A 27,047-nucleotide genomic window follows, 5' to 3' on the forward strand; every position below is an offset into this window, starting at 1 on the left:
GAAAGCATTTAATGGTTTCAAGTGACAGTGGTACGATCAGATTTTAGTTTTATTTTACTTCCCATATAAATGGGAGGGGTAAGGAGTGGGCGACAGAATGCCAAGCAGACTCCCTGATGAGTGCAGACCCTGGACCTGGGGGCTTGATCCCACTACCCCGAGATCATGACTTGAGCAGAAACCAAAAGTCAGACGTTCAACCATCTGCATCACCCAGGCGTCCTTTGATTTGACTTTTGGAAAGGTTACTGTGGCTGCTTGAAAGTATAGAGCCCTAGAGACCAGCTGGGAAACTCTTGCAGTGACCCAAGTAATGCTGGGGGCAGTGGCCTGAATTAAGGTAGTGGAAGGTGGAAGCAGCTGCGGGAGCTGAGATATTCTGAAGGTGGAATTAACAGGCATGGTGACTAGATGCATGGGTGGAGGACTGGCAGGTTTCTGGTTTGGGCAATTGAGGGGATACTTATGCTCTTCACAAACGACACAAGAGGGGTACATGGAAGGAAAGAGGAAGAGAGATGGGGAATACAAGTTCAGGAGGTGCTAAGTGGCCATGTCTAAGGGGTAGTTGGACTAAAGGGTCTGGAGCCCAGCACACACCTGGCTTGATTACAGCTGCAGGCACCACTCGCATTTACCTGTGGGTCAGTGACCTGGTTGTGTGTCAGCGTCACTTTGGAAGCACTTAAAAAAAAAAAAAAAACCTGTTATTTGTTTCTTTATTAAATATACCACATTTTTTCTGTATTCATGCTAGGAGTGGGAGTGGAGGACAGGACTCTGTTGAGATGGAGCACAGGTAAAATTCATTGAGGTTGGGGAACTAAAGCTTTTTTTGTTTTGTGAGCATTTCAAAACATGATACAAACTGCAGAGGAGGTAGGTGTAACTTCACTAAGTGGTAACCAAGTAATTTTAGTATGATTTGTACTCCTTCCCTCAGCCCAAGTTTCCAACCCCATTCCACTTAAGCTAACTTTAAATTTGCATTTCAAAGTGTAAGAATTGATCAGCAGCTTAACCACCCATTGGTACTTACTCAAAAACCCCTCGAAACACATCCAAATGCTCTTTTCAGTTATTTATAAAACTTGCTATTGTCTAATAACTTCTGATGAGCTGTCTTCTCAGCTACAGAAATAAAACCTTTGTCAAAACTTTTACCCTTGATTTGAATTCATAAACTGGCTAATTTCATGACCTTTATATTTGTATTTCTACCATTGCAAAGTAAGAAATAATAATAAGTGAAGCAGAGGACATCTTTACAAACTGATACCGGTACCTCATGAAGCAGAAGAGGTACAATTAATCATCCCCAGGCTAAAACACATGGAAGTTAAAATGTCACGAATGGGGCCTACAAGTTTATTGATTATTAACCATTTGTGATGTGGAATGTTAGCTCACCTAAACTTAGAATTTATAGCTTTTTCCCTGAATTCTGGTTATCTTACCAAGAGGCATAAAGGAAACATTTAAAATAAACACACACATTCTTATTCCACTACCAAATATAAAGTATTATTTCTAGGATTCTGTAATGTCTATACCTAATCCAGCCGTTCGCAATCCTGCTTTTTAGACTGAACTGTAATTTACTAAGAGCAAGGACAGAATTAAAAGGCCCCAAGAGATCAGTTAGTCCAATCTAAGGTGGCTGAAGCTCAAAAGCATCAAGTCAACTAGGCTGCAAAGTGGGGAGCCTAGTCTGGGTCGACTGGACTGATGCTTTTGGTTTTACTGGAGAATAATGGCAGGAGCAGTTATAAGGCTTCAAGAATCTTATGCTTTAATTCCAGTCTCCTTTCAGATCAGGAGATACTGATTGAGAACAATCCCATTTTCCTTCTCCATCTACACCGTCTTCATCTTCAAAACCTAGTCTTTATAGACAGAATGGTCTATTAGACTTGAATTTCCTCAACTCCTCATTCTTTTGCTCCTCAAAGACCTCTCTTGATGCTTGCTCGCCTATCTCTCCACTTCCCATCATGAATGTTTAGGTTTGTGCAATGGTTCCAAAAGTCCTTCTCCCCCTTTCCAAGGTCAATCTCCCCTCTGAGTCCTTAATATATCCTAACTACTCCCTTCAGGCTCTTACTCCAGTATTTTCCTGCTCCCTTGTGTCTTCCTTTTGTGCTCTTTTGTTAGACCTACTCCTATCCTATATCCGACTTAAGTAAACAATAGTATCACCTGGTTTCCTCTTAAGAAATCTTCCCTTCCTTTTGGTCATCTCCAGATTGAGAAAAGCCAGCATTTCCTTGCTATTCTTTCACTGACCCAATATAATCTTGCCTGGGACCCCTCTTTTGCTCCTACAGAAAATGCTCTTTCAAGGATCAGTGATTCAACAACCAAAATCAAAATGTTCTCTTCAATTTACCTCCTTAACCACTAAGTCTGACGGGACTGGCCACCTCCTCCCCTTTCAGGGGGGTGGTTCTCCTACCTTACTATTTACATCACTCACCTTTTTGAGCTTCTCTTCTGCTCAGTCTTCAAATGTTGGAATTCACTGTTTTCTCCTTTCCTCCTGGTCAAATCTTCAAATAGTATATAATACACATGCATAAATGCCTTGTGTATTTCATTTCCATTCCAGACCTTTCTCCTGAGTTCTAGTGCTAGGGAAGAAGTGTCTACTTGTTAGGTTCCAACCAGGTTCAGGGTATTCAAAATTGAAGTCATCTTTCCTTCCTCCCACTACTCCCATTTCTCCTCCTGTCCTCCCTTTCTCAGTTAATGGCATCAATTGAAAGTCAAAGCAAAAAAAAAAAAAAAGTGGGGGCGGGACAGGCACACATGCATCTTCCTCTCTAAATCATCTTTTCACCACTGACTTTGGTTTTCCCTCAGATCTTCATATCCACCCTGGCCCAGCTGTCCCATCCCTGGGGTTTACCCCTTGGGCAGGCCCTATTCCTTACCTAGAGAACCAACTCTCTTATTGCCTCTGGAGCTTTCTCCTCACTCTACCAGGACCATCTACAACTTCATCTTCAGATATTTCCCTGCATTTAACCCCCAAGGACATTCCACTAACTATAAGTAAATTCAGCTCCCAGAAGAGCACATAAACCTCAACTTGGTTCAATGTTAAACTACACTTTCAATTTCCTCTCTACCCATCCTGCTTTCCAGTCACAATGACCTTCCAGTTCTTTCTAGAATGTATTTTTCACATGTCAGTTTCTGCCATTCCTTTACAGGCATACTCTCGATTCCCTTTTGCACCTGTTGAACAAGTACTTACTCATCTTTCAATACATCACCTCTTCTGTAAAAATAGCCTGATGCCATCTGCACCACAAAAGTTCTGAATGATCTGGCCCCATCATACTTCATACACACTTCTCCGATGAATAATATTTTGTGGTGATGGTCTCCCTGCGAGTAGGGAAGTCAGGAAGACAGGAATAGCATTTGTTCCCATGCACCTACACACTGTTAGGCCCTCAGTATTTGAGGAACTTAGTGATGGAAAACTTCATCTCTAAACTCCAAGCCACACACATGACATAAAATGATATGCTGACAGAAGTTGTTTTGTGAGAGCTTTAATGGCACAAAATGTTTATAGCTACAAGTTATACATGTCTTGTAAACTGTATATAATGATACAAAGTGCTAACTAAATAGATGAAGAATGCATATCACTTTGGCTCAGTAAATTCCAATAATTTCAACAACTGGTTCACTTAAAAATTCACCCGACTGGCTAAATCTTCAATTTTCACTTTTAGAATAGTAAGTATTTTTACTGCAAAGTAACTTGTCGCACTTTTCAATGTGCAAGTTTGTGCAGTTTTGCTCATGATTCTGTTTACAAGTACTGTTAGCCAGTTTTCATCAATCAAGAAAAATGAAGGCTGCCTTTTCATCCCCAAATTGTAAACAGGTATAAAGCTTTTTGAACATTAATCTTAAAACGTCAACTGTTAATTGTCAAAGTCTCCTTTCCAACCATGCAATGTTTCTGTTCAACACAAATCTGGGTAGGAGCATAAACATGTATTCCGTATGTTAGAGCTATCAATAAATACTGCATGATTTCATCTTAGGAGAAGTTTTACTATGATCATGTATTTATGTTTTAAGTAATAGTCCAAAATTTCACAGATAGTTTAAGAAAAAGGCAGAACTAAATTTATTTCCAATGTTGAAAAGAAATCATAAATATACCCAAGTTTAACCACACTACTGATAGAATTCTATTGAATTTCAAAGGACGGCAATGTGTTACCTGTAAAAAAAAAATTGCTCTTATTTTAAGGTTGACTTTACTTTTTCCCTCCCAGGATACCAACTGTAATACAAGCTGCATACTGTAGCAGTTTAACGGTTTACTTCTTTCACCTCTATCGGCCTTTCCAATTTTACTCGGGGTTTTCAAAATCAGAGGGCTGTCAGGTTCACTTTCCTTCCAAAGAAATCCAAGTATGAACACTTGAAATAAATAGGTTACAGAAGGCAAATCAAGTGTTACCAGGTTTGAGAATAAGATAGAAACAAGGTATAATAAAAAGATATCCAAAGTTACTTAGGCATCAAGTGCTAGAAAGAAAACATAAAATGATTCAGAAAACAATTCTGGATATATCATCTTTCTTAAAGATAACCAGCTATGTTTATGAAAAAAGATAGTCAGAAATTAACTTTTTTGTTTAATCTGTAGGTTATTTTCCACTATAACATGTCCATTTTACAAAACTTAATGTGAAAGACATCTTCTGTCTTTCTACAAACTGGCAAATCTGGTTGCCAGTGTTCTCATCCAAGTCAAACCTGATGCGCTTTATTTAATGAATAAATGGCCAGTTTTAAAATTAACAATGATTCTCTACATTGTCAGGAGTAATGTCTACATCATAAACAGTAATTATTTATATATAAAACATATAATAGTATCCCCTTCAGAGTCATGCTAGTTCCAAAATCCAATAAATCTACTTGGAATAACTGGTAATCCTGCTGCTTTCTAACAGTTTGGTCCTAAAGCTTCACATTTTAGATACGAACAAACAAAACAGAAACGGTCTATCACTGAAGGAAGCTGCCGAGCGCTCTGGGACTGCAGGAGTCGAGCACGACTGAAAAGATGGCCCCGGGAGAACGTGACCGGTGCCCGCACAGTCCCGGGCACCACCTTGGGAGGCTTGTGCAGGTCAACAGTAAAAGGGAGAGATCCAAAGAAAACAAATGGCATCTTCTCAGAACTTTGTCAACTGTTCCCACAACCCAAGTCTGGTTTTCAAAGTTGCACAAGTGCTTGAAATTACTCTGAAACAATTATCTTCAGAGTTTAAAGGCTTCAGAGTGTAAGTGGAGCTTCCTAAAATAAGAAGCCTATATTTATACCACAAATTGGAACTCATTCCAAAGCCCCTTCTTAGAAAAGAATTAAAAAAAAAAAACAAAAACAAAAAACAAAACCAAAACTTAAAAGTCATGAAAAATTCACATGCAGCTAAAGCTAATTAAACAAAAATACCAAATACACACAAATCCCCAAAGCAATTTTGTATAGTTCTAGGCCTGAGACGTTCTTTAGGAGAAATAAAGATTCTACACCATAGAAAAGACAGCATTACAACATACTATTATTAAAATCTGTTGATGTAGTTTAGTTCTCATTTTACTTCACACCCATCACTTACGTAGCCGGCCTCCTATAAATGAAAAGGCGCCATTAGGAGGCTGTTTAGACAAAACGTGGCTCCAAAGCTTTTTTAAAATAATTTTTTATTGCCCAGGATATTTTTTTCTTGTGTCTTGTTTTTTTGTTTTCTTTTTTTAATAACTATAAATTCAAGCTTAGTGAAGCTTGCTTTGTCTTGAAAAAACAAAACAACAAAGCTGTTCTATCAATTGCTAATCTGATCTCATTTGAAGAGAGAGATGGTAGTTATCTTGCAAGTGTAAAATTTATACCATGAATGATGCAGGTCTAAGTCTGGTGGCACTAAAAGGAGACGATAGCATTGTTGACAAAATTATAATCTGCTGGTGGCATTTGCGGAAAAGAAGCCCTTGCAAATTTCTAAATAACAGTAAACTCTGTTAGGAAATTCTAAAGTGTCTTACAGGCCAAAAAGGGAATGAGGTTAGTAAAATGCCTCAACAGAGTTTGAATAAAATACTGGGTTTGAGAGTTACTGGAACTTGGATATGTAAAAATAGGGTGGCAGGTTGGGTCATGCTTACAATGGTCTCAAGTTCAAATAAACTACTGTGACAATACACCATTTCACAGGTCACACGCTTTTCTGGGGCTGTTCTTTCCTTCAGTAGGTGCTGGCAGAAGGTGTGCTGAGTCGCTTTCCAATATAGATGCTGAAAGGAAACAGAGTACAGAGTGTTTCATCAGTGTCAATGGATGCAAACCAGTTGTCCACAGGCCGAACTGCACCTAAAAACTCCATGTTGTAAAAGACTCTAAAGGTGTAGGTGCACAGTTCCCTAACACCCTGAAATCACTGCTGCCTTCCTTAAAACCAGTCACCAGGCAGCCAAACTGGTTTTATGTAATTATGTTTACTCATTAGGCAGGACTGAACAGCACAGGGGCAGTGATCAGATGAAGTAAAACCAGAGAGAACAGATCTCTCCAAATGACAAAGCACAGCCAACTTCCTTTGACACGTTCCCTTACAGCAGACAGAAAGTTCTACTGGTATTTTACATACAAAATACAGTAACATGCCAAATCACAGAGCTGCCAGTGCTTTATAGTGGGCTCTTAACTAATCATTTAACTCTTCAGGCTTCAGGCCTAGTATTACTTTTCCCTGCCAAGCAAGTATTTTACCAGTAAATAACATAAGCAGAAGGGAAGTTAAGGAAAATAGGAAGCTAGTCCCACCAACCTCCAGTGTAATGAAACCAACTTTCTCAAATCCTTTTTTTTCTATACTCATCTATAACAATAGTTACACTTATACAAGCAAGCGAGACAATCTAAAGACTCATGAAAGGAAGAGCTACTGGAAGTTATAAAAACCAAGTTCTTGAGGGCAAATGAACTACTGTGCAGTCAATACCAAAGGGGAATTTGAACTCCTCCCCCTGCCTGCCCTCACACCAACCCTGTTCAACACTCACACACTCCCTTCCTCCACAAACCCATCCATCCATTCTGCTGTTTGTGATCATGGCCTTCGCCATCACAAAAACAGATGAGGTACTCAGGAAGACAAAAGGAGTTTATGGGAAAGTCATGTGTATGTTTCCATGTTTATGACTGTGAGTAAATCTCTCCCATATGCTGAGCTCCTTACAGAAGAGATAAGGGATCACAGAGCTTTTGCATATTATATAGAGAAAATGATTCTTTGCACATGCTTAAAGAGAATAACAGATATTGCTTAAAGAGAATAACATATATCTTATAAAAAGAAAAAAAACAACTAGGGTTTAACTCCTCCTTCAAAAACAGATTTCCTGGGCGCCTGGGTGGCTCAGTGGGTTAAGCCGCTGCCTTCGGCTGAGGTCATGATCTCAGGGTCCTGGGATCAAGTCCCGCATCGGGCTCTCTGCTCAGCAGGGAGCCTGCTTCCCTCTCTCTCTCTCTCTCTCTCTGCCTGCCTCTCTGTCTACTTGTGATCTCTCTCTGTCAAATAAATAAATAAAATCTTTAAAAACAAACAAACAAACAAAAAAAAACCAGATTTCAACTGTTCCATCAAGACCAAAAAAAAAAAAAAAAAAAAGAAAGAATTTAAAAGACATTCTTAAAAAAATTCATTATTTATAGGTAAATGTGGGGTCAACTTTAGAAGAATAAATAAAAATGCCACAAAAAAAGAAAAAACAGGATCCTGAACCAACCTACCAGTTTCACTCAAGGACTATTCAATAGAATGGTGTATTTTCCCTTCTGGGGGAAAAAAAAATGTTCAAATCAACCCTAAATTTATACACTTAAAGGTTAGTTTACTTTAAAACTTAGCTAATCTTGATAAATCACTAAATTCTATCCCTAAAATGAATATACTGTATGTTAACTAAATTGAACTTAAATGAAAAAATAAATAAAACTTAGCTAATCTTGAATAATTTATAAACAAGAAAAAAGGAAAAATTCAAGCACAGAAGAGCCCACTTAAAAATGACCATTGGTGGGGGTGGGGGAGTGGGGAGGGGGTAGGAAGAGGACCTTTGAGATGATTAACATGAATAACTTATTTTCAAGTAAGAAAAATAAAACTCCCCTATTGAAAATGCTTACCAGTGTACCAATACTGTATCAGCTTCAATAATTCTTTTAAGCTCTCCCTATTTGCACTGAAACATTAAAAGCAAAACAAACTGTTTCACATCTATTTCTTTCTTTCTTTTTTTTTTTTTAAAGATTTTATTTATTTATTTGACAGAGAGAAAGATCACAAATAGGCAGAGAGGCAGGTAGAGAGAGAGGGGGAAGCAGGCTCCCTGCTGAGCAGAGAGTCCAATGCGGGGCTCGATCCCAGGACCCCGAGATCATGACCTGAGCCGAAGGCAGAGGCTTAACCCACTGAGCTACCCAGGCGCCCCTCACATCTATTTCTCATGTCTGGAAACACAACAGGGGATGAAACGAAGGGAAAACCCATTAGGAGTCCACCAGTACTTACCCTAGGCCCAAAGCCAAAACATGAGAGAGGAAGAGAGACGGAATGAACACCTTAAGGAATTCTGCGGAGAAAATACCCCCTTTCTTCATGGCCCCACTTTTCCTCATGCTTAAAGAGACAGAGCGTTTGGGGTGTCTGAAGTGGAACTCCCTGGGGGAAGAAAAGCAGAGGCAGGGGTCAGTAACTCAGAAACGCACTTGCTGAAAGCATCCTGGGAGTGAGCAGGTCCACTGTCTGTGAGTGGGAATGGTGTCTGCCATGTCCCCTGAGAAGACATGTGCAAGGACTTACTTAGGTGGAATGTTTTCAGGTCTACTGGACCAGTCAGACACCCAGTCAACGCTTTTCTTCAACGCATCAACTTCTTTCTCTCCTTCTGCAACTTCTTCTTCTGACTGTGAAGAAGAATTACAACTTTAAAAAAGAAAAAAAGGGAGCCCAATTGTTCCCACTACAAAAGAGAAATCTAGACAGAAAATATACTAAAACTCTTAAGGTTGTGCATCAGTAATTTTCATGTAAGAAACATGCCAGTTTTCTAAAAAGGCTGACCCAGTGATCTGAGATCAGGGCATTTACTATCTTAAAAAGAACCTGAGTGGGCCTCACTGTTGTTCTACCGAAGCATAGGATGTGAACCTGGAAAGTACACTCCTGGCTATAATGTTCACTGAAATGTGGAGAGCTTCATTAACTGCCGCATCCGGGTGATACTTACACAGAGGCCCACTGCAACATTCTCTCTACTTCTGTTCATACTCAAAACTTTTCATTATTAAAAATTAAAAAATCTCCAAAAGCATATGCTAACCAATATAAAGTGATGACAAAACAAGTGGGAGATGTGATGAGGAAATAAGTAATAACAGTATTAATCATTTATCAAGAGATAAGCATCATTCTAAGCACATTACATGCATTAATGATTTTTACTTGGCAACAATGCCATAAAAACAGAAATTATTAATATTCCATTTTACAGATGAGGAAACAAAGACGTAAGTGCCTGAAGTTTTGTAAGGAGCAAGAGATAAGGCCAGTATTTAAACCAGGTAAACAGTCTCTTCCAGTCCCCAACTCCTAAGCATTAGGCTTTACTTCCTTAGACAAATCACTATCGAAATATTTCCCAAGGTTTATTCAAAATTATGTAAGCTAAAAGACTTTGGAATAATTTATTTTATAATGACTTAGAATTTGACATTTTTTTCCATCAGGTAAAAGAAAAGTAAGTCCTTTTTCTTGGTAATGATAACCCACAGTTTCAGGCCAAGAACAAGCAAAATTCCCAATAGCTTCTCTTTCACAAGAACCCTCGGGAATGAGATGGTCCTAAAAATGAACAGTACTATTCCCTCAGCTTTAAGGAACGTGATGCTAGGACCTCAGACCCAAGGGTCTCAAAGCTAAGAACTGTTTTGATTTGTTACTCTGTTTGAATAGGGTTCATTCTTTTTGGTAGATAGCTATGAAATGCAGAACTTGATATAAGCATGTGTTTTGTGTTTTTGTTTTTTTTTTTTTTTACAGTGTTAGTTCTCTGTGAACTAGGTGCCCCAGGAAGGTAGTTCAGAGAGTAAGAGAGGCTACCCTACCTCTAGAGACTATCAAACCAAAAGTAAAATCCCTGTGGATTTTTGCTACTCTGGTAGTATCATTCTTACTTAGTTCTGCTGGACTTGGCAAATTCCACTGAATGACACAATGTAGCCTTTAGGATTAAGCTTTTTCCATTGGGTATTGAGATTACTCAGAATCATGAGTTGGCTCTTTTTGGAATAAATCTGAAAACATCCTAAATCAAAAAGAAGTTGCTATAATTTACTTATAGATCAGTTTGTGTACACACAATATCTGACTATATTCAACACATTCGTGTCACTTCTGGCTACAGTTTCCAACTCTGGTCTCGCATCTCTCTCCTTAAAACTGCTCAAAGACTGAGGTTTAAATTTGTGAACAAGTTAATATTTCCTACCTTCCAAGAGAATGAAAATGTAGTAAGATTTTATGGCTTAATTTACTTTATGATGTCATTTTCTCTCAGCTGAGTGAAGCAAAGTTATCTTTGGACTACTAGTAAGAACAAATTCCCAAAATCAGTTTAGAATGCTTACCTTAAGAACCAAGAATCCTATGCTATCCTCATTTACTACTGCTGTGTGCTTCCCTTTATTAATCTTAAATTTGCCAGTTTCAGGTTTTAAACTACCTTCCAATCCTTGGAAAAATGTACTTAATATGGTAATAATGCACTTTATCTACAAATACGATTCATACTTTTAAAGGAATCAATAACCCTCCTCTGACTATTTTAGCCTGTTCTCAGTGCAAGTCCTTTACCTTCAAAGCACTTCACATTCTCCTTCCATGGCCCATGTCAAGTTCTTTCTTGACATGGTCTCTATGTGCAGATATTAAAACCACACAGAATGGGGTCCATAAACCCCAGTTTTACCACAGGGGAAAGGGAGGACATTTTGCTCTGTACCAGTAATAGTGATACCCAACACTGTGCTGGCCCCTTCAATCCCAGAAACACACTACAAAAAGGACTTCAAGAGACCTAAATAAAACGGAGACTCTTGAGGACTATGGTCCTAAAAGTATAGTCTGAATGATCCTTTTCCTAAATGCATTATACCTTAGGCTTCCTCATACCATAACTCACCCAGCACATCTTAGGTCATTCTCAGGACCTTGTGAGCTCTCCTGAAATCAACTCCGTGCATGGATTTAGTTTAGTAGAAGGCACAAGAGCTGCAGGTTCAGACAGCCCTGGTTTCAATCCTAGCTCTCTCACCCACTGGCTTTGTGATCTTAGATCAGTGATTTAATGAAGACAAAGCCCCACTTCTCCCATTTGTTCTCAGGGCTAATATCACCTCTTTCACTAGAATGAGAACACTGGAAGTGGGAAAAACCTTTTTTAAAAATACATTTAGCACCTAGAATACTTCTAGTATGTATTAGTGTCTTTCCTTCCTCCTCCTAGAACAGGCTGAAAACATTCTCTGTTCCTCGTATAGACAATATATAAATGTTTGATAAGAGCAATCCCATAACAGTCCTGTGGTAAATGCTTCTGTTTGCTAACCCTGAGCTTGCTTCTCGCTCATGAAAAAAACCCACCCTCCCGAAACCTAAAGTTGTTAATTTTTTTTTTTCTTAAAGATTTTATTTATTTATTTGACAGAGAGAGAGAGAGAGAGATCACAAGTAGGCAGAGAGACAGGCGGTAGGGGGGAGCAGGCTCCTCACCGAGCAGAGAGCCTGACGCGGGGCTTGATCCCAGAACTCTGAGGTCATGACCTGAGCCAAAGGCAGAGGCTTAAACCACTGAGCTACCCAGGCGCCCCTAAAGTTGTTAATTTTTAAATGATCATTTCTTCAATTTTAAAAAAGTAATGGAAAAGGCTTTGTGAAAGTTTAAATAAGTCATACCTACTGATTTCTCTTTTACTAAAAGTCTTATTCTAAAAAAACATATTTTTCTTAAAGGACTTAAAACTGCTTTTCCAAAGATGTATCATGTTTATATGGACTGCTCTGATTATTAATATAGTTTATCCAACAACGTTGATGGTAACTAATATTCCTTTAGGTACTGACTTCTGAATTGGGACCACATGAGCAATACTATCATAATCTGACACAGGAGCCAAAAATGTTGTATTTTCTCCCCTGACTTTCATAAATTCCTCTGGAATTCTAGGTTGGATGCAGTCAGCTCTACAATTTTATTTAAGTTCAAGTATCAGTTAAGGCTAAATGTATACTGCCACTCCATCAATCACTTATGAGAGTGTTCCATTAGGTTGTTAGGTAGATTATTAGGGGGAAAATGTATGTGTGTCGGGGAGGGAGGTCTAAGATCAAATAAGCTTGGGAAACACTTGGTTTAAACTAAGAGATTCTGCTGCAGGAATTGTCAGAGCCTTTAATGGGCTACCATGTGCTGTGACTACTGGGGATGGGGGGGAGGGGGAAGGAAGGGAGCCCACGAACTGTATTACTTCCACTTGACTTTGGAACTATCTTATGGAGCTTCCCATTGAGCAAATGTTTGTTGAAACACATTCTGTAAAATGCTAATCTAGATTTTCAAAGTACCCGTACAAAAGACAGTATGAAATGAGGGCATCTTCCTCAGGAAAGACTACAACAAAGAATTAATTTCACTTCTCTTCCTTGGGATTCCTTAGTACACTTTTGCATGCAAACTACTATTTTCTTCTTCATTATAGCTTATGCACGTGGCAAAACCAACATACATCAGCCAGCAATTCAACAACTGCAGTCAGAACATCTCTGTACACGACAGTCTTATCTATAATATAAAGCTCATCATAAAACAAATTTATATTCAGTCCATAGATTTTCTAGGTTTTAGAGAACAGCACAGACTATGAAAAAAGCAGGGAGAAACTGCAGCCTTCTGAAACAGAAGAATACTGGGTGCACCCCATGTTATCATGCACAGTCTTTCCAGTGCAGGGAATAGGACACTATGCAGGGAGAATCCCACAATGCAAAGTTTCTGTCCAAATGCATTTTTAACATTCCTTCCACAAATACTCTGCCAGCCCATGAACATGGTAGAGAGAGACAATGGTTCTGGTCCTCACAAATTTGCACTCTGGCACTTTTAGGCGAGTCAACACATCAATACAGTCAAGGGCCAGTTATGAGCATTTTAAATCGCTAATAACAATTACTTCTCGTGGATTTCAGAATACTAATTGTTGTATACTTTCAATACTACAGCCATCTATTTTACTGATAACGTCAACTCTTAGCGAACTACATTTATCTTCTTTAAGGGACCCTGCAAAATTCAGATGAATATTCTCTCTAGCTGTTGAAATTCATCTCAAAAGTCACTGGTTTGCTGTTAGATGCAGGAAAAAGTTTTCATGCCTGATTCTCCAACTTTCCTTTTCATTCATTTTGTGACCTTAAATAAAACATCTGTCTCAGCTTTCTATTTATAAACTCAAGAAACTAGCCTGGAATACTGGAATGATACATTACAGACAAGAATTTTCCAATTCTTTTACAGTGAGAGGACCCCAAATGCTCAACTGCAAGGCGTACAATGAGAGCTGTATCATCCTAAGTAAATTCCAGGGACGCCTGGGTGGCTCAGTTGGTTATGCCGCTGCCTTCAGCTCAGGTCATGATCCCAGCGTCCTAAGTAAATTCCAAAATCAGAAACTGAAGAACTTAAAACAGCTTCAAACTACTTTTTAAAGTTTTCTTACTCTTTAATATATTTTAGTAAAACATACTTATTTAGAGGTTCACATTCCTAATTATTTAATGTACATCAGAAAAACAAGCACACACCCACCCAAAAACATGTACACACACCTGAGAGCTATGGTCCCTGCTGGTGTGCATCTCCACATCAAACATAATCTGCCCATCTTCTTGTGGGGAAGGGCTAGAAGAGAAAGAATTTAGCCATTACTTTTAATTCTCTTTTTGTCAAGTAAATTAACCTCCACTGGAAATTAGAAAGTTGAAAGTTACAACAGTAGTATGGTTTTGAAAAAGCAGCAATCAAAAAGTATTATCTTGACCCCAAAGAACAAATGAAATAGAGCACTCTTATGCCCAAAATATTCTGGAATTTTGTGATGATGACAGTGAGGTGAGCAGATCACACCAACCTCCCAAATTTTAAAAGTATATAGAAGCCTTAACTGGGTTTAGTCACGTATGCTATTCAAACTCAACACCATGTTTCTGTCTCAAGGTTATGTTCTTTTTTTTTTTTTTTTTTTTTTAAGATTTTGTTTAAGATCACAAGTAGGCAGAGAAGCAGGCAGAGAGAGGGGAAGCAGGCTCCCCACTGAGCAGAGAGCCCAATGCGGGGCTCCATCCCAGGACCCTGAGATCATGACCTGAGAGGAAGGCCCAGTGACCCACTGAGCCACCCGCCACCCAGGCGCCCCTCAAGGCTATATTCTTGAGTCAGCTTCTGGGAGCCAGGAAGGCAGGCAGAATGCACATTCCAGGAGCAGGGGAGGGAATGGGGAGCTTCCAATTGCCCAAGTCCAGCTCCAGGGTCAACCTGCGGTCATGTCTTCTTGAACACCTCCCCCAACACTCTTTCAAAGGGTCTTCAAGGCTAAAATTGTTTTCATGATACTATTATGATTTGCCTTTTTTTATTCTTATTCTGTCATGTCTGTCATTCTTATTCCATGGATCATGAAATTTTCCAAAGGCTACATGAAATGTTTTATCATTACAGAATGAATGCAAAAGCAAATGAGAATCCAGCTGTTTTCTATTAAGCCAGATAATAAAGAGATTTGCAAAAATGTAAAACAATGCTACTACTTATTTATTTATTTTTGGTTACGAAAAAAGTTATTTTTCATTCTAAAAAAGTTACTCGCACAGAAATGCGATGGTTTTATTATTGCTAAATGAATACATTTTTAAATCTGTTTTAATTTCTAATGTAATTAAATACCAAAATCTATAACCCACATATACAAAAGATCTTTGGGGATCCCAGTAATTTTTAGGGATGTAAAGGAGTATGGAGACTAGAACCACCATTCTACTTATTTCATAAATACTTGCTTTGAGATATTTCAGAGTGAATTATATAAGCTTATATACGAATATAGAACCTTCAATAAAAAGTACAAGATGTATTTCCAGAAACAAAATTTACAGGTAAACTTTTACATAAAAACACATGATCATGAACTATACTTGATGTGATAGATGAAAACAACATGGTAAGTTCTATTCTTAACCTTATCAATGATTGCTAACCCTAACCCTAACCCACAGCAGGGTGGGTTTTCCACTCCACACCCCACACTGCCAAATCTAATTGAAAGTAGAGATGAAAACTCTCCAGGCTTAACCAGTCCAAAGGAGATGTTATCTGTTAAAGCCCCCAAGAGCTCGTATACAATGTTAACATATAGAGATGATGGTGAGACAGATTCAAAAATAAATAAGATCACCCAAAATGTGTCAGACTGATTTGGCCTTGGACTATTATAATTAACATAAAAGAGCCTTAAATGTGGACAGCAAAAGAGAAAGAGAAAAGCTGGTTCTGTATCACACAAATATGTTAGTGTATTTAGACATTTCTTTGAACTAGAAATCTCAGGCTAGAACACAGGAACCAGATGGAAGGAGGCGCTTTTACTGTCCTCAGTTTACTGTCATTATGCTCATATGACACTGTTGCATTCACAGCCAGATATCAAATTAAGGGCCATTCTCACAGAGCCAGGAGTAGGTCAAGGCAGTAAATGAAATAGTCAAGAACCCTACAGAAGCACTGTTCCACTTCTACACTCCTATCACTGCACCAATCTCACTTAGAAGAGTACTAAACATTTCACTGGTGAACCATTTACTAACAATTTGGAATGCATTAGAGCTTCAACCCTGGCTCATATTAGAATTAGCTGGTGAGCTTTTAAAATACCCTCATGTCTCTACCCCATCCCTGATGACAGAATATGAACCTCCAGGGACGTGGCCTGTGCACTGGTAATTTTAAAAGCTCTCTGGGTCTCCCTACTGTGTAGGTTGACAACTCCTGCAGTAGGGTAAAATGCAATACAAAACACATAGGGGTTATCTTCTAATGACCACTACAGTGACAAAAATGTATCTCTGGAATAATTTTTAAATTGAAAATATGGTTGACTGTTGAACATTGTAGGGTATTGGACCCACCCTGAACAGTTAAAAATCTGTGTATAACTTCTGACCCCCCCCAAACCTAATTACTAATAACCTGCTTTTGGCAAGAAGCCTTATAGATAACAGAGTCAATTCATACATATCTTGTACATTATAGGCCTTATGTAGTGTATTCTTACAATAAAGTAGGCTAGAGGAAAAAAAATGTTAAAGAAACTCACAGGGAAGAGAAACTACATTTACAGTACTATACTAGATTTATGGAAGAAAAATCCACACGGCTATGCATTTCAGAGCCATGTTGTTCAAGGGTCACTATATATATAAATTAGCTCTGGGACGAATATCCAACAGCCTTAAAAATGCTTCCACCTACCAAACACTTCTCGACGACTTCAAGTATTGAGATGCCTGGCAATTCAAAAGGCATGAATTATGAAGACATTTTAAAATGTTATGGTGGGTTAATACAGGAGAGTACTACTGAGCTATAGTCATAGGCCTTCTCTGAAAGATGACCAGGAACCCAAAGCCTAAAGATACAGAAGCTGAGGGATAGGGAAGTGTTCAAAAGCACGTGCCACACCTTGCTTCATGTATTTAGAAACCTAACTTAAACCTGATCATGGGAAGGTAAATTCCTATCCGATCACAAGTAGAACTACAACCACAAGTGATATATGATGACCAGAAAAGCAAGCAGGTGCCTTTTTCTCTGCTCAATGACAACAGCAAGTGAACAACAGGTTAAGAGACATGCTGATACCAATGATCAAGGGTCATGTACTTGAATGCATAGTAAAAGTCTTACAAACAGGCCCAGAAGAAGCAGAAAACTTCAGAAATCCCTTACAAGTCCCATAATATAAATGTAATTAATATAAACTTCAGTCTGAAGACAGACGAATGCTGCTGCAACTGGAATCATTGGGAAGCTGCTCAGCAAAGAGCCATCTGCTCTGCTTCTGCTTATAACAAGAGCCATCCCAGGCTCCTAAGAAGCACAGGGACAAAGGCAGAGATGAGACGGGGTGGCGGGGGCGCACAGAGTGCCAGAGCCAGCAAACCGGTCCTCTGCTACCTTGGTAACATCAGTGGATTATAAGATATGTAGGAACTTCAAACATGACTGAACTCCTGTTACTCCTTTTAAACTTTTCCTGACAAATAAAATATGCTACATATACAATTTTTACAAAGTACAAAAATGTTCAGAAGAAAAATATTCACAATTCCATCACTTGGAGATAATCACTTTTATTTTTAGTACACATTTTTAAGTGTTTCCTCAGTCTTTGCCTTGTGCATCTGCATTTTCTACATGACTAATATCTGTTAACTCTTCATCAACCAGAAGATCATCCAGTAGCCCATAATGCTAACAGCATGGCTATCACCAGTCTAAAACTGTCACATATACCACCCATCCCTCCAGAAAAAAAATCAAAGCTTACACTGCAAAATAAATGAACAACTCAGTTTCATTTTACTCATACATATCACTGTATCCTTACTCTTTCACCAAAAAGCAGCCCTTCAACAGTGGAATTACTTTCCCAAAGGCCAATGTAGAAAAATGAGGTATGAAATAGAAGCTCCTCTGAAGACACAGAATGGCCTTCCAAATTAACTATCTTTGCAGACCTTGGTTGGTGTTTCCAACGATGCAAATACCACTATAACTTGAATCAACCTGCAGTTTCTAGGACCCAAACGTTTACTGAGTGTTACTGCACACCAGCATGACGACTGTCAAGGGTACAAAGGAGATGAAACATGACTCCTGTCTTTTGGTGCCTCACAGTCCAGAAGGGGGGATAGATACGTAACTCGCAGAATGTGATCTGTTAAATAGGACACAACGGAAAATGGGAGAAAGTTTAATACTACAAGTAAATATTTATGGCATTGACTTTAAAACTGATAAACATCAAAAAATGATACAATCTGAACAAGGAAATTGATTTAATCCAGTGAAAAACACCAGGCACTCAAATATTTGTCAATTAGCTATCTGATTTAAATATACATGCTGTGATAAACCAAGAGTTGTATTCTGTAAAATGAAAGTGAAAGTAAATTTATTATTTTTTTTTTAATGGGAATTAACCTTGTAACCCATCTGTATGGATCTTACTTACCTGTCACAGTGAGAACTGGCTCTTGAACTACTCTGTCCTGATTCGTGTTGTGCATCCAAAAGAATCTTCTCCATGTCTCCATTGTGGATAGAGGATGAAGACGGTACATGTTCTAGTCCCCCATTTTTCCCATTGCCATTATCATTGCCATTGCTGCTGTTCATGGGTAGCTCCACCCAGGAACCTGTTGGACAAGTCAGATAGCTTAAGTTAACCACAGCAGAACCAAACTCTGTCATGTGCACACAGATGTGAATGCGGTGAATTCTGATAAGAATTCGGTCTGGCCTCAAAGCAAATGCAAGAGTATTCTGAAAAAAATAAATAAGGAGCAACAGAAGTCTAAAAATATATATAGTTCCTGTTCCTGAAGTAGCTCATGCAATCAACCAATTTAGAAGAAGCTGGAACTCTACAACTAGTATCTTAGAAAATGCGTCTTTTAGCCAATTTTCTCTCTAGTTAAAGCTTAGTTTATATATGATAAGCACTTACAGAAAACTCTGAGATTGCTTTTCAAAAAATAAGTGGCTACTTTATTACTACTTATCTTTATTATTTTAATTACGTATGTTTAACAGAACATATTTATGCATATTTCCCCGTAGTCTACTGCAGCTACTTAGTTGTGTCCTCCCCTCGGATGAAGTAAACCTATGGCTTAGAAACTTCTTAGAAGTCATCTAAATAAGTTAACAACTGTCCTAATCAGCACAATTAGAATCTTCTAGAGAACTTAAATCCAATTGTAAAATTTTCAATTTGTGTACAAATGTGCAACATAAAATTAATGCACACAGCTCTAATTAAATCTGGTGATAATACTAAAAAAAATCTGAAAAAAGCTTTCTTTCTACCCCACAAATTAGTTTATTCCTTTCCTTTATACCTCACCTCTTTCTATCCTCTCCCTATGCACCAACCATACCTCGTGGACTTGTCCTTTCTTCTCTCCCACCACTTCCTATTTCCGAGAGTTTCACAAAGCCTTGTTGGTTTTAGGGAAGAAACTGCGCATCTGTACAGGAGACACCGAAGTTTTCTCAGGCCAACAGTCAAAGAGGGTGGAGCCACAGGAAAGGGAACGTGGCCCTGGTAATCTGGATAGCTCTTGAAAATATTTATTTATTGGCTCAGTGAGTTTGCTGAACACATTACAGTGCTTTAATCTTAATAAGAATTGGTAACAGCAGCCAATTCACAACAAAAAGAAACACTGCTGAATTTTCTTCCTAATTCCCATTCTGTATAATAAATTTTATTTTATAAAATATAACCAAGCAGATTGATAGGGCCATTCCTCCAAACTCTCAGCAGAAGCATTAGAGTTCTGGGGCCGAAGAGTCTTCCATCAGTAAATCAGAACCATCACCAAAAGAGGCTCAAACCCTAAAATGCACTCTCAGTGAGGTGAGGACTATTCTAGATCCAAAGTAAACTCAACCTCATCCTTACTGGAAGGAAAAGCTCAAAGGCAGACCTGAGTGGAAAACTGACTCTACCACCTAGTCTTTGCCTGTCTTTCTGAGCTTCAGTATTCTCTGTAAAACAGGGATACAAAAATACAGATCCCTAAGAGCAGCTCTGAGGATTAAACACAGGACACAGGTAAAGTACCCAGTAGGTGGAGATATTCATTCAGCTATCCACTAGTTAAAAGAGCTTACATTTGTCAAGTACTTAGAACAGCGTTGGCTAAATGAAAATGAAGTTACCGTTTCCGTCCTTTCCCTCTAAGGCAGTCCCAGTATGTGTCACAGTCCCATAACCACCGCCAAATCTTTGGGACTGTACTGCCAAACAACACAGTTGCAGGACATCTCTGTGACCTCATTCTATACACAAAAATGGGCACAGACTAGACAGAACTCAAAATGGATTAACAAGTTCAACTAGCAAAGCTAAGACAGATTTAACACTAACTAAAGGTAATTTAACTAAATACTTCGAGTGCCTCTGGAGTATATGAGAAATATGCCAAAGCATCCCTAAATTTAGAGTTCTGCAAAGTATTTTAACAGAAAGAGACAGAAAAAGAAAGAGGTATATGATAAATTTTTTTTCTACTCATACTGTTTTCTAGGATTGTCAAACTTATTTTAAACCAACAGAATCCATTCTTCTTGTATAGAAGACTGAAGTGTAAAATAAACAAAACAACCAAAAGACCTGAGCTGCTCTGACAGGAGAAAAACTAAGGAATCAGGAGTTCATGATGGGTCTCTGTGGAAGTCAGTCTTCCCTTAAATATAGTTAAAGTTCACTTCAAGTAGCTGATCAAAGAAAAAAGTGCTGTAGTAGTATTAGCTTTTCCAGACCTTACTTTTTTGAAGGACTTCCAAACCAATATCTAAATTCTACTTTCTGCATTAAAAACGCATGAGCAATCATAACCTAGGAACTTGAGAAGACATACCTGGAAAACCTTAGTAAAACTGATCTCTGTGATTAGCTTCATACCCAGCATAACTGAAGTCATTTCTACTTAAGGCAGACAATATTTATCTGGCATATACTAATATGGTGGTTAAGAGCAGAAAGTGAAGGCAGACTCCCACTCTAACACTTACAGCTGTTACACCCTAGACAGGTTACTTAACCCCCTAACAGTTTTATCATCTGTAAACTGGGGATAATAATTACATCTACCTCATAGGATTGTTAGAAGGTTGAAATGAATAAAGCATGGAGAAAAATAAAGAAGGTCACTAGTATATGGAAAGTGCTATGTGTTAGCCACTACTGTAAGAATATTCTGTATCTTTTAAAAATATATCTTATTGCAAAAATGTGTTTCTTGAAAATAAACATATAAAGTAAAAATACCTCTCCTCCCAAGCTCCCATTTCTATTCCTAAAGGCTACTTTTCAAAGGTTCCTATGTCAACTTCCAGAGCTTTTTCAATGAAATACAGTGCTGTTTTTTGGTTTTGTTTTTACAGAAAAACTGAACTGTACTATACATATTTTTCTCTAAGAAGCGTTTCTTTCTTTTCTTTTTCAAAAGATTTTATCTATTTGAGAGAGAGAGAGTGCCAGCATGAGCAGAGGGAAGGGCAGAAGAAGAAGCAGACTCCCCACCAAGCAGAGAGCCTGATACAGGGCTTGACCCCAGGACCCTGAGATCATGACCAGAGCCAAAGGCAGACACCTAATCCACTGAGCCACCCAGGGGCCCTGTAAGAAGCATTTCTTACCTAACAGCTTACAGAGAGATGTCTTTCAATGTCAATGTATATTACCTTACTTCAAAACAACTGCTTTGCATCTCATCTCATACCATACTTTAACCATTATCCAAATGTCAAGGTTAACCATTACTCAAATTGTTTCTAATATTATGTTATTTATAATCATGTCTTCAATAAATGATAATCTGACAATGTGCATTAAGACACCTAAGAAGGTAGACTTCCCTTAATAATTATCTTCCAGATAGGTATCTATGGACATAAACAGCATTGCACAAAAAGTTATGCACACAAATTATTAAAACCTTCATTTTTTTACTAAGATGGGAAAAAACAAACTTATCTTTCTCAATAGATGTACTACACATGCTTTTCATTACCTAGTTCATTCCTGATTTACAGCCTCAGAATTTCTTGATGTTCTAACTCCACCAATTCTCACAAAGTCCCCTTCTCCTTGGAAAGGAAACAAGACAAGATATGAGGATTGTGCTGTCCAAGCAATACAAAGTAGAAAAAAATCTGAGTGAATTCTCTTCCTAATAATCAGACTTTAAAATTAAAAACTACAGGCTCTCTCCACTATAGTAAAACACTACTTAAAACTGAAAAGACCTCTCTTATGCCAGACTCTACACATACACAATACATGAGATATATTTTAGTTTAAGTGTCTGAGAATTCCTAAGAGATTCACACTTCTACATTTTGTAATATAATATATTGTGAAGGTTGGCCCAGTAATTGCGAAGGAGGAGGGAGTGGGAGAGCTGAGGGGTAGAGGAAGGGAGAGAAGAAAGAAGAGTAGTTCTCCTCTTTTCCCACAACTTTCCAAGGTCCCATGTATAACTCTTATCCTAACCAGGGGTAACACATTCCATTATGTCTGATGTTCTTTCCTTAAAGCCTTTATTTTATTTAAAGTACTGGATGCTGGAATCCAGACCAAGAACAGTCACCAAAATTCTTCTAAAAAAAAAAAAAAAGTTGGGGCGCCTGGGTAGCTCAGTGGGTTAAAGCCTCTGCCTTTGGCTCAGGTCATGATCCCAGGGTCCGGGGATCAAGCCCCACATTGGGCTCTCTGCTCAGCGGCGAGCCTGCTTCCCCCCTCTCACTCTGCCTGCCTCTCTGCCTACTTGTGATCTCTCTGTGTCAAATAAATAAATAAAATCTTAAAAAAAAAAAAAAAAGTTGGTCATTTTCCACAAGTGGATACTTACACACCAGTTACTTATGTATTCAAAACAGTATCATGAAGCAGTGACATCTCACATGCCATAGCCTTAAAAGCCTTCTCACCATACTGGGGGAGCAAGTACATCACAGCTGAAGATGTTTAAAACAGGGGGAAAAAAAAAAAGGAAGAAGAAAAAGAAAGGCTATACTTCCTACATTAAAAGTAATAAGATTTTCTTGTATTACCTACCAACTTATATAGCATAAATGTATACAGATATTCTTACATAACTTGTTAGTTTTCTTAAGAATAAAACTGAAACTGGAAACTGGAAAAATGTTGTTTTAACTTTGCCAGTAGTTCAGATATTTATCTACTGATTTTGTAAGGAAAATGAATAGTTTCCCGATGGTAAACTAAAAAAAAAAGTCAGAGAAAGGTTTCATTATTCCAAATATTTCAATAATTTGCTGTTTTAAAACTGTCTTGACCCCTGAACTGAAGAAAAATTCCAAACCACAGATAATCTGTATAATGAGTTCATCTCCTGTGTTTCATAGTTATGCAACTTTACAGAACAAAGAACTTCAACTTATCAGCAATTTGGGTAATATTAGATATCTGAATAAGTTGTTTTACCTAGCGCCCAAAAATCACTTGAAGGAATCAGTAAGGCTTCTTGTTTTGTTTAAACCACTGTTGTATAATGAACTGAAAACACAAAATAAAAGAGGGGAGAAATTAAATATGGCACTAGCTAAAAGGTTTTCAGTAACTTTTCAAAGCTCACCCTACTCAAAAAAAGTATTTTCTATCCAGCAGACTTCCCAAAGCCAACATTTTGGTATCACACACAGACGAAGTGTTCTTCCACTTCTGTTAAGGTTAATATAAACGTAGCAGTAACTCAATGACCAAAAACATCAAATACCTCTTATGTCTATCAGACACAGAGATAAACAATCACAGACAACTCGACCCCATTTGTTGTTTTTGTTAAATTGTCAAAGGAAACTAAAACTCCTTTTTTCCTGTGAAATCATGTATGCATACTAACCAAACAGCCAACTTGAGAGTACGGCAGGAAAATGGTGAGTACAATCAAGAAACAGTACACTATAGAAAGCTAGATAGGCAGGTCACCTCTGTACATCAGGTAGAATAACCTACTGGGAAAATAGGAAACACACATTACCAGGGGATTCTGGGCTACTATCAGAAAGTAAAAAATCTCAGCTCTAAGTCCTAGCCTGTTGTGAACTTGAGACAACATACTTTACTCTTGCTCTCTTTACCAGTAAATAACAGAGACAGTAAGCTCTAAAGTGTCTTCCCATTCTAAAACTCCATGCTTCTAAAACAGTATGCTAAAAATGGTAAGCAGTGTTTTAAGTGCACATTAAATACATGAAGCAAATGTTTAAAGACACATAAATTAATCCTTTCTGTGGGAAATAACATATAAATCTTAAATTCAGAATGTAAGACACCTGAGTTTCAAAAACTCAACATTTAAGAAAAATTTATCCATCAAAAGATGGAACAGCAGCAATAAGCAATGAAAATATCTTAAAATACTCAAATTCTATCCCCATCTTGTGGGGAGGAACTCTTTTCCCTAAAATAATTTTTAGGCCACGTTGGAACACCTCCCTCTTATGAAAGAGACTGCGATGCCTTTGAATGTCATTTAAGCAACCAAATGATTTTTAAACGATTTCATCTGGCCATATGCTAACTGTCCCAACTGCCTCTTTCATGAGATCAATTACAGAAAGGTTGGGCAACGATCTTTCCAAGAAAACTGAGCTTTCAAGACAACTGGGAAAAACCTTAGGACAAGATGTCTGAGCACCAGAATGTTATGATAAGCAATTGTAGCTGGTCGTAACTCAAATATTGCACATTAACTTTCAAGCGCCCGACTGTATCAGTGTGGTTTTAATCCCGTTTCTGAACATTTATTGCCCCAGATTCCGTAATTTATGCAATCTTGCATAATCTTCAAGAGGCTGTTCACAAAAGGTTTTCAGGGCACACAGCCCCATCGTTTAAAAACCAAAACCAAAAAACTCACTTGGGCCAACTCTCATAAAAAAAAAAAATTAACAAAACACGAAAAAAAGTAGCACAGCCTCCTCACCCCCCACCATCAAACAAGTAACCACTAAATTACCAAATGATTTTCCTGACCAGCCTGTGGTAACAAAGGAAGGGAACTGGAGGGCTTACATTCCGAGCCCTAAGGGGAGGCCGACCCAGAGAGCTGGGGTCAACCCGGCCAGGCGCGAGCCCCCCCGCGCACCTGACCGCCCGCGCGTCCTCCCGCCGCCCCCTCCCCTCGGCCCGCCGCCCGCGTCCATCCCCTGGCGTCCCAGCTGCACGTCCCCATCCCTGCCCACGTCCCCTCCGCCGCCCGCTCCGCCCACCGCGCTCTCCGCGCCCCCAAGGCCCGCCCCCCCGCGTTCCGATTGGCTACACTAGGGGCCCAGCGCAGGTGGGATCGACTCGCTCCCCTCTCCTCCCACCCACCAGCCCTCCCCAACTGCAAGCCCAAGCAGCCCCCCGACCGAGACCAGGAGGGAGGGGAGTAGGGCCACAGGAAGACAGGAGCCACTCCTCCTGACAGGTGACGGGAGCTGTCAGTCACCCGCAACATCCTCAGCCTCGGCCAATGGACTGCCTTCTCCTCCCGCCCCCCGCGCAGAGCTGGCGGCGGCGGCCGGAGCAGCTCCTCCCCCGCCCCCCCCCCTTCGCCGAGCCCACTGGCCCAGCACTCACTGTTGAGGCCGGCTGGCGGGGGCAAAGGTTGTTCACCTTCCTCGCAGTTGTTGTTGTTGTTGTGCGGGGGCGGCGGCTGCTCTACTAAATGAGACGACATTGTCAGGTGGCTGGAAGGGCTTGCGGCCGCAGCAGGACCGTCTCTGGTTCTCCGGCAGCAACACAACAAGCCGAGTCCCCCGCCCCCTTTTCTGCGCCTGCGCAATCCCTCCCACCCTGACGTCAGGGTCCGTTCCGGCCACGTGATGACAACACAACAAGCGACGGGGCGGGGAGGGGGCGTTCCCCGGCGAGCTTCAGACCTGGAGACGCGGGAGTCACGCTGACGCGCGCACCTGGAATGAATTCTTGCGTGTCATTGTACCGGCCTGATGGAGTGACTTATGCGACTGGAACTGATACAGAGGTTAGGGAGAAATGTGTAATGAGGAAGGGTTAACTGCTCATATTTGGCACACAGATCTCCTACAGCGACATTGTTTTAGCCAATCCCTGAGCATTTCTTTTTCACTATCTATAAGGATTCATTTCTGTAATAGGTTTCGTGGTGACACAAAGGAAGAAAAAACCCCGGCGCCTCCCTGTCATAAAGCTAGCACAAAGCTGGCAATATATGAATGCCCCAAACAGGGAACAATGTAAGGCAGGCCAGAATTTTTAGTTATTAGAGATTTTTTTAAAATTTTAAGTTATAAATGAAACACGTGATCATTGTAAAAAATGGAAAATTCCAGGAAAACATGCGGAAGAAAATAACTACCCGAATTCCATCATCTAATCTATTTCTGGGACTTGACATGGGAAGCTATGCTCGGTATACTTGGGTGACAGTAAACTACTTTATATTCTTAAACACTCCACCTATTTCATATAACCGTGTCTTTGTCCATTCCTTGGTCTGTGTGGCATATATTTCTCTTTGTCTGTCACTTGTCTTTTAACTTTGTTTCACCCTGAGGAAGTTCAAAATTTTCTTGCAATCAAATCTATTATTTTCGTATGATTTGGAAGCACCCTCACACTAAGATTTTATATCTATTCCTTATAAATTTTCTAATCTTCTTATAGGCTTAGTTTTTATATTTAGGTCCTTGATCCATCTGAGATTTATTTTTGAAGTCTTGTAAATTAATTAACTTCAATTTTTCCCAACTGGGTAGTCAACCGACTCAACAGTATTTATTAATTTTTAATTTTTAAGTCATCCTTTACACATTGATTTGAAACTGTACCTTTACCACGTTCTAAATTTCCTCAAAAGCATAAGTCCATTTAAGGCCTCTCTAAAGAGCTCTATTAGATAAAAGGAAGAGAAAGTTTGTCCTCTTTTGTCTTTTCAAAACTTTTCATGACTACCTTTAGATGAATTTAAAAGTTGACTGTCCAAAATTGACCACGTGTTGGTAATTATTGAAGCTTGGTGATGGTTACATTAAACTATTATTCT

General features: G+C 39.1%; 1 protein-coding gene across 3 annotated transcripts; it reads right to left on the reverse strand.

Annotated features, from left to right (window-relative positions):
* Nucleotides 1-5,778: 5,778 nt before the first annotated feature.
* On the reverse strand, nt 5,779-25,798 carry BNIP3L (BCL2 interacting protein 3 like). Of its 3 annotated transcripts, none has more exons than XM_047717540.1 (6): nt 25,601-25,798; nt 18,452-18,635; nt 13,992-14,064; nt 8,910-9,013; nt 8,619-8,768; nt 5,779-6,339 (listed from the first exon to the last, which is right to left on the reverse strand). In XM_047717540.1, the coding sequence occupies exons 1-6, from the start codon at nt 25,698-25,700 to the stop codon at nt 6,291-6,293; spliced, it is 660 nt and encodes a 219-aa protein (XP_047573496.1). In that variant the 5' UTR covers nt 25,701-25,798; the 3' UTR covers nt 5,779-6,290. The 3 variants fall into 3 exon arrangements, with proteins under 3 accessions (XP_047573496.1, XP_047573497.1, XP_047573498.1); XM_047717541.1 differs by having other exon boundaries at nt 25,637-25,796; XM_047717542.1 differs by lacking the exon at nt 25,601-25,798 and adding an exon at nt 19,380-19,504.
* Nucleotides 25,799-27,047: the final 1,249 nt, after the last annotated feature.

This window comes from Lutra lutra, chromosome 2, assembly GCF_902655055.1.
Source record: "Lutra lutra chromosome 2, mLutLut1.2, whole genome shotgun sequence".
Lineage (NCBI taxonomy): Eukaryota > Metazoa > Chordata > Mammalia > Carnivora > Mustelidae > Lutra > Lutra lutra.